The sequence below is a fragment of the Vanacampus margaritifer genome, chromosome 11, assembly GCF_051991255.1.
Source record: "Vanacampus margaritifer isolate UIUO_Vmar chromosome 11, RoL_Vmar_1.0, whole genome shotgun sequence".
NCBI classification, from domain to species: Eukaryota; Metazoa; Chordata; class Actinopteri; order Syngnathiformes; family Syngnathidae; genus Vanacampus; species Vanacampus margaritifer.
In genome coordinates this window covers 14,717,794-14,730,297 of record NC_135442.1, presented here as the reverse complement: position 1 = coordinate 14,730,297, position 12,504 = coordinate 14,717,794, and the positions used below count along the sequence as shown (strand labels likewise).

At 37.4% G+C, this 12,504-nt stretch overlaps 1 protein-coding gene across 10 annotated transcripts; it reads right to left on the bottom strand.

The window, feature by feature from the left end:
• Positions 1-597: 597 nt before the first annotated feature.
• Positions 598-9,253, bottom strand: scel (sciellin). 10 transcript variants are annotated; one of them, XM_077580626.1, is made up of 19 exons: positions 8,976-9,253; positions 7,466-7,544; positions 7,273-7,335; positions 6,493-6,552; positions 6,222-6,254; positions 6,100-6,135; positions 5,936-5,974; positions 5,761-5,832; positions 5,632-5,685; positions 4,511-4,573; positions 4,392-4,436; positions 4,235-4,303; positions 4,067-4,153; positions 2,715-2,780; positions 2,514-2,633; positions 2,363-2,437; positions 2,154-2,247; positions 1,025-1,127; positions 598-943 (listed from the first exon to the last, which is right to left on the bottom strand). In XM_077580626.1, exons 2-19 carry the CDS (start codon positions 7,525-7,527, stop codon positions 927-929), a joined length of 1,158 nt encoding a protein of 385 aa, XP_077436752.1. In that variant the 5' UTR covers positions 7,528-7,544; positions 8,976-9,253; the 3' UTR covers positions 598-926. The 10 variants fall into 10 exon arrangements, with proteins under 10 accessions (XP_077436752.1, XP_077436751.1, XP_077436746.1 ...); XM_077580625.1 differs by having other exon boundaries at positions 2,363-2,440; positions 8,976-9,250; XM_077580620.1 differs by having other exon boundaries at positions 2,154-2,262; positions 8,976-9,249.
• Between the last annotated feature and the right edge of the window lie 3,251 nt (positions 9,254-12,504).

The following is a 12,504-nucleotide window of genomic DNA, read 5'->3' as shown; positions in this document are numbered from 1 at the left end:
TGAAAATTTGACATTTCTTATGAATTGTGGTTGAACAGAATTATTAGTAATAATAAAAAACTCATGAAACAGGCCTGGAAAAAAATGGAGCTACTACAAAATAATTGGCCCTAGAGAGACATGTTCAACGTTTTTGCATATTTAAAACATTAATGTCGATCACAATGTCAACTGCAAACATCATCAAATGGGGATCCCAGTCTAACCTCATGTGTCAGCCTATCCGTCGTTATTGCAAAGCAGATCTGATTGATCCCTGATGCAGTCCCACAAATATATGACAAAAAAATATTATTTCTATTTCTAAAACTTCTCTGTCACACCTACAGCGCACCTGACCGCTGTTCTGCTGCCTCCTACATGTCTGTACCATTCTAACATATTTTTCTGCCACTATAGATTTCCCACGGAGTCAGGCTTTCTCTACATCTACAAAGACCCAATGCAGCACCTTCTAACGGATATGTTCTTTACGAGTTGTTTTGTTTCTTGCTCTTACCTGTTTTTACTTGTTCTGTTTCAGGGCAATATGTTTGTTTTGTATTATGTTTGTAACTACGGAGGATTTACAATAAGAATGACAATGAGACAATAGCCTTATATCATTACAGTGACTGCTTTTATTGCACACAGGAATAACAACCCCGGCCATCCACATCACAGTATTGTTATCACATTACAAACAAAGAGTCCCTTTAAAGCCATCAGAGAATATTAGAAATAAAATATTGAGTATATCTATTGAAGCTGTCTGCTATAATATGTGCTACAAAGACCTGTCCATCCTTCATAATCATCCCAAAGCACCTGAATTGATACAAATATAAATGCAACAGAATCCTCATGGCCACCCAGCCCCCTTACACATTTTTATTTATGTATTTAATCACTTGCTTTTTTTCCACCGTGGAAGTTGAGGTGCCAAGTCAGTGACGCCATTTCTCTGCGGGGATGAAACATTGATTTGATTTCTTACTCATTTGCCTTTCCCTTGTATTTAAAAGCTACGAGATGTGTTTCTTACCTCTGGTCACGTCAAAGCAGTTCTCGCAGTGCACCATGTGGTTGTACACCCACATGCAGTCACCCGCTTTTAGGTGGCCCAGCGTGCCATTGCACACCTCGCACTGCGCACACACATCCGTTGTCCATGTTTAATTGAAATACAATAAAAGGTACATTCAAAAATCCTTCTTTTTCTTTCTATCCATCTATCTATCTATCTATCTATCTATCTATCTATCTATCTATCTATCTATCTATCTATCTATCTATCTATCTATCTATCTATCTATCTATCTATCTATCTATCTATCTATCTATCTATCTATCTATCAACTTTGGGCCTACAGTAAACTCTAATGTCATAATTTTTTCACAAATCAATACTATTAGTACCCACCTGGTTATACAATTATAATTTTTTTTAATTGTGTTAAAATGGTTTGCTCTCTGCCAACTTCTTAGCTGGTCAACGTTGGAATGAATGCACGCACGCAGTGCCTTCTCTTGAAAGTCCATTGTAATAATCAGCTTTACAGATGCCATGTTTTCTTTAAATTGATGATTATGCCAATTATTTAAAGGGAAAGTAACCCCGCCCCCCACTAGTGGAATATGAGTTAATATAATATTAATCAGAATGTCATGTTTAGACTAGTGAGGTCATATATAAAATAATATTGTTGATAAATGTTTAAGGTTGACTTCCCCTTCAATTATATTATAATTAAATGAAAAAATATTTTTGCTTTATTAAATAACAATGTGCATGCGAGGTGCAGGCATTATTACTGTCCACTTGGTGTTACCATTCTCATGTTTCACAACATAATATGTGTGACTTTGAGTGTGTGTGGCTTTAAAAGGTGGAGCCTGGCCTGGTGAGGGACGTGGGAGAACAAGTTATTTCTACGCGGAGTTGGTGCATGAGTATGAAGTAACATTAGTCTGTGTGGAAAATGTGAAGCTTCGAGGCAGAGGTTTTGCATCGACTTGTTTTTGTAATAAAATTATTAGATTAATCATTTCAGTCCTTAATTGCCTCTATATTTAAGTAGCTAAAATACATAAAAAGTTGTTAAAATAAAGGTAATTAATTACACCTCTCTAACCTTCCGCGGAACCATATTTTGAGTTTTAAAAAAAATTACCTTGAAGCAGAAAGCATGGCAGTTTATCTTCATGTCATCCAGGACCATCTTGGCATCACCATTGAAGGGCTTATGGCAGTAGGTGCAAAGTTCCCTATCAAGAGGTGTCCTACATTTTTGATAATGTGATATACAGCATATAAGTACTACTGAAGTCAATTCTAATGCATGAAAAGCATTGAAATGTAACGCTAAAGCACTTTTCTAACCTATCAGAGCTGGAGTAGACAGTCTTGACGGACGACGTCATGGGACTCGACAGCATGTTGTCAGACCTGCTGCTGCTGCTGTAAGAGTAACATTCCATTTTTTTTTCTCATTTCAGGTCTATAAATTCACATTCATACCACATGCATGTACCTCCTGTATGAAGTGGAGGAGTATTCAGTGGGACCGCTGATACTACTGTATTCATAGGTGGGCTTGGATGAGGTGGTGGACGAGTAGTAGTAGCTGCCGCTTTTGCTGCCGTATTCGTCACTGAGTGCAAAGACATGCAGAGTTAGTGTGTACGTGTGTGTGTGTGTGTGTGTGTGTGTGTGTGTGTGTGTGTGTGTATACCCGGGCAGGCTGCTGACAGTGTAAGAGGTGACACGGGCGCTGGGAATTTCATCAGTGTAAGAGCGGCTGCATATCAAAGAGAAAAGTACGGTGGCATCGTTTATTGGTGTATAGTAAGTTAACGGAATTTCAATGACATGTATAAAACATAAGTAGGGGAGACTGGGGCTTGTTGTATCACTTTTTATACTTTTATATATTTCTTGGAATCAATACATCAAGTATAAACAAATGTGTACTAGATGAAATACCAAAGTCTTATGTATATTTTTTGTATTCATGTCATTTTCATGAATTTTGTTAGTGCAGAGTTATAAGCCATCAAATAGAGGTAGTGAACATGTGACATGTTGCCCCACCAACGGGTAAGTTGTCACACTATATGGGGTAAGATGTCACACTGGATTTTGCAACTAATAAAATAAGGGCAAACTTATCTTTGTTCTCCTGTTTTTTTAATTGATTTAATTGATTTATTTTTTGCAGCCAGATAAATTGTTTATCATTGTTCTAGAAAATTTAGAATAGTCATTTAGCAAACTTTCAAGTCCTTAGGAACTGCCGGCATGTTAAAGCTCTCAGCCCCCACTTAAATTGGAAATTTGAGATTAAATTGAAAGCCAAAAAATTAAGCATTTCAGTTAATGGATGGATGGATGATTTATCATGAAACTTTAACCAGTCCTGACATGTGAGCATACTGTAGTTCCATTTTTAAACAATGAACCAGAACGTGGCAAATTAATTTCCTCACTCATCAAATTCTATTATCTGAAGAACAATTCTGGCATACGTAAACTTTTAAATTTTTTCATTGGCCCATTCTTTGCAAATGTGACAATAAACCCCAAAATGACTGAGACAAGTTGCCCCAAACTACCATATTGGCTAATACTTGCTCTAGTTTAAAGTTAGCTTAAAACAGAGCGGTGACTGAGGCATGACAAGATGCCTGAATCTCTCCTCTAACGAGTCCAAATAATTTGCTGCTAGAATGAATTTGTCTATGTACGGTGCCTGTATCAAAATATATGGTTGAAAAATGTTAATTTGAGTTGTGCAAAACAGATTACCGGGTACTGGCACTCATTGCAGCTCACAATGTGCTATTCTCTTCTCAGACAGTGCACAACCCCTGACCATTTATACAAAGAAAACTAGTATTCCACTTTTTTGTTGTGCCCTCTGGTGGAGAAGAAAATTGCAATGTGACAACTAGCCCCGGTCTCCCCTACTCAAGTTTAGTAAACATGATGTAATGCATCAAATATACAGTCATGGCCTAAAGTCCTAAAAAATAAAATAAAAAATAAAAATAAATACTGAAGCATTCTCCACGCATGCATGTTTACCTGGTGGAGCGCAAGGATGACGAAGAAGTTAGCGGCGCTACGCTGCTCTCGATCGTCACTAGCTCTCTCTTTGTCATGCTCGAGGTGCTGACACAAAGACACAAGAACATCGTGAAAGTGTCCATTGTGAGATGTGAGCTTGTCGCACAACCATGGATTTGGTCTTACCTGTAAGATGAAGACTGAGCGGAGGAGATGCCTTTCGGCAGCAGGGTGTCATACAGCTCATTTTCAGCTCTGCGAGCGCATGACAACATTCACATACATGACTCACATATACAGTCCCCGTTTATTATTTATTTCACTGATTAAACGTAAGACTTACCCATTAATACTCCTTGTCACAGTCATTGTCTCGCTGCTGGAGAGACTTGTTTAACCACAGGGAAAATAATGGCATTTTTACTCCGTTTTGTCACTACTTTTAACAAATAAAAATCTCACCTGTCTCCAATGTCATCTCTGATAGTATTGGGGGTAAACGAATCATACAGTTTGTCCTCAGCACTGAGGACATACAAAAATACACTTTTTTTGTGTGCTATTTCATGCTGTTAAACCAATAGAAATACAATTGTTATATACTACATGAATACTATACAGCCATCCGTTCTCTGTACCGCCTATCTCACGAGGATCACGGATGTGCTGGAGCCGATGCCAGCTGATTTTAGGCAAGAGGCATTGTGCAATGTACACCGTGAACTAGTTGCCAGCCAATTGCAGGGCAAAAATAGATAACCAACCATTCACACGCACTAAAGACATTTTAGAGCAGGGATGAGCATCTGCTGATAAACATTCAATACACCTTTTTTTTTAAATTATTATTATTATTTATAATTATTATTTTTCCAATATGCATGTTCTCCCCGTGCTTGCGTGGGTTTTCACCGGGTACTCCGGTTTCCTCCCACATTCCAAAGACATGCATGGCAGGTTAATTGAACACTCCAAATTGTCCATAGGTGTGATTGTGAGAATGGTTGTTCGTCTCTGTGTGCCCTGCGATTGGCTGGCAACCAGTTCAGGGTGTACCCCGCCTACTGCCCGAAGCCAGCTGGGATAGGCTCCAGCACCCCCGCGACCCTTGTGAGGAAAAGCGGTCAAGAAAATGGATGGATGGATGGATTTTTCCAATATACCTTTTCCACAACAAATTGGGGGTACATGAGGGATCCAGAAAGTAACAAAATATACATAAAATATACCCAAAAAGAAATCCGCAAAAATTCGCCAAACTGCGAATATGCATTGTCTGTATATTTTAAGTTGTAAATGCACCATTCACCGCTAGGTGGCAGACATAGCTTAGTTGAAGTTACTCGTATTATACTGTCCTATACTACAACATAAGTAGGCCTAATATTTTGTTGTGTGTGTGTATTTGAAATGACATGCAGAAAAATATTTTTTTCTTGATGAAAGAAGAGACTAATCTTTCTTTTGGTAAGTTCCATGTTTTTATAGCAATAGAACACAATATTCTGTGGGCCTTGCAATATCAGTCAAAATTCAGTCAAACAGTGAAAATGGCTGGGAGTGAATGAGTTAATAGCGTTTACCCTTTGCTGAAGGACTGCACTCGCTCGCTAAATGTCTTGGTAGGACTTGTTCTGCTAATAAAAAAAGAACAACAATTTTGTTATAATCTGACAAACGACAATCCAATGACACGACAGGGCACTCTCTACCTGACACTCTGGCTGGTGGTGACCGTGGTTTCGGTGATTTTGCCATCCTTGCTCACTGTGGTGGTGGTGGTGCTGAAGATACAACACAAGTTTCAAAAATAATATGTTCTACTGTTTTTTGTTTTTGTTTTGGTTAAATTTAATTTGGATGCATGAATGACTGTTGCTGGCACACCTTGAATCCGGTTCGTCAGTTCTCCTGTAGGAGGGGGAGCTGGAGGAGACACATTAACATATATAATTTCCATAAAGGGGAAATTTGAATATTTGCAACCGCTTCACATCTTGCAAAGTCAACTTGCTTGATATCTTTTTTCTTTTTTAATAGGAAAAATCTACCTCTGAGTGTAGGAGACTCGGGAATTGGTGTAGGAGCTGTGTGTGACAAGGCAGAAAAGCAATACTTAAAAGGCTTTGCGGCACTTTTCGTGAACATTTTTTAAAACAAATTTGACACAAACCTGGATGGCAGCTCATCCTGACTCCCGCTGAATCTATGACAATAAAAAAATGACAATCAGTGGTGCATATCGACATCCTTACGATACAATTTCACATCGTCAGTTTGGCTAATTTAATTCATTTGTATTTACAGTAGTGTTAGTGGTCTCTATGTTAGACAAATGCCATTTAGTTTCCTGTGGTCCTGGCATGTTGATGAAATAGCAAATAAAATCCCTGCAAACGTCCGAAAATGCTAAAGAATGAGAACCTGCTGAACCAGAGTTTTACCTCTTGCTGAGAGCCTGTACAGATGATGACCTGGTCATTTGTGTTTTTTCTGTCACAGGGCTGTAAGCAACACGCAAAAAAAAAAATAAATAAAAATAAATAAATACTTTAGTAGGAAATTGAATAAAAATCAGCCACTAATTGCAGTTCAAAGTCCGACACGATAGCAAAAAACGAAACAAAAGAATCAACTGATAAAAGCGAGTCACACCACAACATTTCACATACATTGCGACATGTCCATTATTATTGTCATTCTTACATTTTTATACAGTAGAACCTTCAAAGTGGAAAACCCTGAGTTTTTTTTTTCTAGAAAAATGCCTAAAAAGTCAATTAAAATAAGCCTCAACATGACTGATATTTGGTGAGCATCCAAATCAACAAGTCCTCCAACAGTAACAACCATAATATACAGTGGTATTATTATTACACTTGCATGCAGTAAATAGATAAAATGCTAATTGAAACATTATCCTCAACTTTTGGGTCAGTGGCAGTAATTTACGTCACATTATTTCCTGCGGGAAAACAAGGCTTGGGAATTCGAACAACATGGAAGTCAATCAGCTACACAGAATCGATTGTGTTCAACTTTGGATGTTCTGCTGTAACAGAATAAAAAGTCAAGCCTTGCACAAAAATGAGCCATTAGTATATTCACACTGGGCTGTTTTTCTTTCAGCAGCATTGGCTGTCCAATGAAAATCATATACACACAGTACTGTATTTCTAAATGTTGTGAAGATTTTTTACCCCAGAGAAGAATTTACATTTTACCTGCTTAGACTATCGGTAGATCTGTAGTGGCTGAGAACAGATGAGCCAAAGTTTGGATCTCGGCTGTGGAAGAAGAAGACAACAAATGAAGGCAGAGTAAAAGTTACACTCTCTCTCTCTCTCTCTCTCTCTCTCTCTCTCTCTCTCTCTCTCTCTCTCTCTCTCTCTCTTTCAATTAAATAATTGTACTCACTCGACAGCTTCATACTCATCCAGGTCTTTTCTGATCCAACTGGTATCTTTCAGCAGAGACATTGCGCGGACGCTCTTGGCTTTAAAAATATATGCTTATGATTAATAAATATTAATAACACAACAACCCTAACAACAACAACATGACTACTCATACATTTAATATCTCAAGTTGATTTTTTCAGCTGTATGTGCTGAAAACAGAAGGACAAGAGAACGACATTTTAAGAACCGATACCGTATATGCACTACACACTAGCGTATTATGGCCACTAGATGTCGTTGTTGGCTGGGCTTCATGGCTCTCGTAACTGTACACCTCAAAGCTTGCAAGTCAACCCCCGAAGTCAGTAAACCACATGCTATGCATGTTTAAAATACCTTAAATTAAAAAAACTGCAACTTTCCAGCGGTTGAACTGTTAGAAATCAGAGCTCATTCCATTGGATCCAATTCATTTTCAATGACCGTATGGTAGTTAAGCCTACCCACAATGCTCCACGCCGCCTACCCATAATGCACCGTGCAGTCGAGATGCGCACTTCGCTTATCAGGACTATGCCTCGTTTGGTAACACCTGAGATGAGTTGTGTGCTGAATACAAGAGCTGCCTATTTAAAACTGGTTTGTCTGGATCCCAGCCCACATGAACATATCTCCACGTTCCATCCAACACACACCCTCACTAAACACACACAAATACATAGTAGAACATATGAGTGACATGAGTCATTTTCATTAGTGACACTTTAGTGATCACGTCTGCATTTTTAAAAGATGTGTGTAAAGCTTCAATGAGGGTTTCTAAACTAATGGGAAAGGAATGAGCTCATAGTACAACCATCGTAAAACTAAATGTGACTTATTTCTAGTTTTTATATATAGACTTAAATGTAGCCAACTGGAAAATAGTGAAAGTACAGCAGACTACATGGTCAAGACGCAAACATTTACATGCTTTGTGACATGCCCTCCGAAAACATTTGACCCTAAGAAATATAACCTCAAAGGAGCTGTTATTTAAAAGTAATATAATAAATGCTTGTTAGGCATAGTTTTAAAGGGTGAGTAGTTTTACTTTATTTTAGTTGTATGACCCAGTACCTTATTTTGTTTCGCTTGTGTGAGAGTTATGAATGTTAAAATGTTCCTTTAAAGAGAATAAAGAGAGATCTTTTTTCCCCCCACATAAATTTAGTATAGCCCTCAGACAACTAAAAAGGTTCCTGCTCCTGTCCCTGCTCTTATAATTAAGTCCCAAGAATCGACAGCCAAGTTAATAACCCTAACCCTCTATGTAATGCGTGTGCTAATGAATAACACAAGCAAATAAATGAGGGGCGGATTTCATTACTCAATATTTGTTCTTAATTACCGCATTATAATCACTCAAGCAAGTAAAGTTGGATCGACTTTCGCTAATCAAGTGTGGAGTCTGTTGACATAAAACAGTCAGTCAATATTTGATCTTTTCGGAGAGCATAGTAATCAAAGTAAAGAAAAGTGCGTACCTCGATGGAAAGTTGTGAGTTCCGTGCAGGGCGGAAACGAAATGGAGCTCTAAATCCTTCCTTAGCACCTGTATATTACAGCACAGTGTGCAATTACACCCTCGTCAAAGCACTTTTAACCCGAGGGGAGGGGAGTGCGAGGTCACACTGGGGAAGGCGAGGCCTCACTAAAAGAGAAAAGTGAGTGTTCCGTAGGCTTGTCGTCAACATGGAGCAAGTTTGTCGGCCGCCGAGCCCACTGAGACGCGGCTGGAATTTAGGTGGAGCGCCTTAAAGGACCTGCACGTCAACTACAGGGGTTAGACAGGCATGGAGTGGGTGTGGGAGTGCATGTCAGCACGTCACTAAAAATGTGTAAAAGGCAGATATATCTTTTCAAATCAACTGGTTTTCTAGGAAGTTTTACTTTGCATTACATGATTGTTCCTTTGAACCACCTGGGGACTTTGCACTTTATATCCGGAGTAGCTCACAAGGTGCGTCCAGTGAATATTCACTGAGCAACGTCAGTAGCTTATACACTCACAGGCCACAACATTAGGTACACATGTAGGCAACAACCTACAGTAAATCAATGATTCCCAAACACTGTGTCGTGGCATATTAGCGTGTCAGAAGCAAGGTTATTATAGTTTTGGAATTTTTCATTTTAGTTTTTATTTCGTTTTGAGTTTTTATTTTTATTTTTTTTAAATATAGTTACTTAGTTAGTTTTAATTAGTTTTCAGGGTGATTCTGTTCGTTTTTGTTATTTCATAAATGCTTAGTTTTAGTTTAGTTTTAGTTAGTTCCAGTATTAGTTTTAGTTTTGGGAGCAACGTCATCTGAAGGTGCTTTTCTATTGGCTGCTGCTAGATGATAATAATGATAATAATATTGATTAAAAAAATAATAATTTCAATTATTACCGTACACTCCACAATTACAAAATCGGCATAATCATAAACAAAAATAAAAGATTATTAATACTAATTTTGAGTTGTTTAAATGTATATATTTTTTTATGACTATTTTAATAAATCTTGTTTGGTCCAAAAGGAACTTGCACAATTATAGTGTTCCAAAGAAATGTATTTGTTTTAATATTTTTTTTTACATGTTTAAACTTTTTTTTGTACAAAAAAGGCAAATAATTGTCCTAATCATGATTGCAATTATTACCAAATTAATCATGAGTAATATTTTCTTCATAATCAAGCTGCCCGAATCTCAAGGGCCATTACAGTGAAACCTTGAGGAGTGTGCAGACATAAGTCTGGGATTGATGGATAACGATATGAATCAATGACTATCAAAATCAATGTATATGACTGATGCGTTTAGTAAGAATTGATGCTGACGAGTTAATTAATAAGTGATGGCTTCAACTCGCCTCTTCTTTCGGGTGTTAATGTAGCAAATGTTGTGATCGATGTAACCTGTTGTAATAATATGTCCGAAAGGAAAAATTAATAAAACAAATAAAACAAACAAACCTCAAATCCAAAGTTGAAGACCACCTGCCGGTACAACTGCTCCAGAAAAGATTACAATTACAGCGAACATGCAAAAGTTACACATGTGCTTTCAGAAAAAAAATGGCCCAAAAGTCAAATAAAAACATGAAGTTTACAAAATCACCCCACACAGCTTCTTACTCCTTGCCAAGAATTTTTCTTCAAATAACTTGTCTTAGTGATAATACATTTTTCATGATTATGTACGGTTTCAAGATTAATCATCAATTTTATCGATTATTTCAAGTTAACTTGTCTGGATGACTCAACGAGGGAGCTCAAGACAAGAAGAAGGATCCACCTAGCATTGGTTCAGTTGTTTGGACTGAAAAACAGTAAATTTAGTTGAAAAGCGTTTTTTTTTTTAAATCTTTTTTTAAACCAATTAATAAAAGCTCTACATTCAGACAGTTTGGCCATGCTCATCATTATTTTCTTTCAAATATTTTTTGCAGCATTAGATTGCATACAAATGAAATGTCTGAAAATAAATATTACAGAAGCTGGGTAATGAGTAACATATTTATGCCAAAACAAATATCCCAATCAGATGCATCTGTTACACCTTAAGGCTGAAGAAACGTTCTCTTTAAAAAAATAAATAATAATAATAATTAAAGCTTTACAACTGGAACACTACCAAAAAGTTACTGTAAAAGTTTATAATCCAAATCTTCCTTTTCTGCTATGGGACTGTTACTACTTAAATGATCAAAAGTATGAAAGGTTCATAGCATGCCAGGGTGTGACAACATAATGCTGATAGGCAAGCCTCGGTTGCAATGTCAGGAATGCAGACTACCCAGAAAAGAGCTTGCTATTGTGTTTTGTTATAATAGATTAAGCCATTAAAATAGTTATTGGAGAGGAAGGAAGGAAGCACGTTCACATTTGGCAAAATATATATATATTTTTTAAATCAACACACTTGATTATCTTCCTCATTGTGATCATAAATTTCTACTAGCCACAAAAATAGTGTTTGTATAATGTACACCAGGACACCCCAGATTTGTGGGGATGTCATAAGAGTTAAGGGCACATATTTTGGATACTTGGCTGAAGAGAGGGCCGGAGCTATGGTGGGGGAAGATGCTGGAAAAGACGAGGTGGTTGTGTTGGCTTTTTACGCTGGGAAATTCAGCTCTGGCGGGAGTGGTTGTCAGGCTAGCGTGAAGTGGCTGAGATGAGAATCAGTAACTCCAAGTCGGAGACCAGCGAGCATGAGCCGGAAGGCGAAGCTTTCAATTTACCAGTCAATCAACAATCCCACCCTCAACCATGGACATGAGCGACCTCAATGACGCTCACCCTTAAGAGATTGGATGAGAAACTTAGTTGTTCTGGTAAACTGGTAGACAATTTTTTTTAAACTAAAATATGTAAATTTGTGAATCTGCGGGTGCCAAACTGAGTATGCAGGAATCTATACCTATAGTAAACAACATGCAGCTATGTATGTCTATTTTTTTTTTTAGATTTTGAATTTTAATAATTTAATTATTTTTAATTGTATTTTATATCTTAAATTGGGTGACTATCTTATAAATGATTAATTAATTCATTTTCAGAACTGTTTATCCTCACTAAAGATAATATTACAAAAATACACTTTTTTTGGTTTATTTTGTTGTGCCCAATAAAATCTCACCTAGCGTGGCACATTGCACAGTTATAAATTACAGTATTGTATGTGACATTTATAATGTGAACCCACATCATTTTATCTATTAATTTTCAGATACTATTTCACAAAGAATTTGTGAAATAGTCAAGAACAGTTTTCCTTGATTTAGATGACAAATCCTAGTTACTATTTTACCCGTTTCCTGAACATATCCTATTGTTGATTAATTTCTGATCGTTGTGCAGTTTGTCACTTTTTTTTTTTTACTCGTGACTGCCACCTCTGGTCCAAAGCGTAACTGCAGCATCCCAACTGTGTGGAAGTTAGCAGCTCATGCGTACAGTGTCGCACGCTAGCTAACACCACAGGCTAATGCTAGCACAACAACGCCACATGTACGCTCACT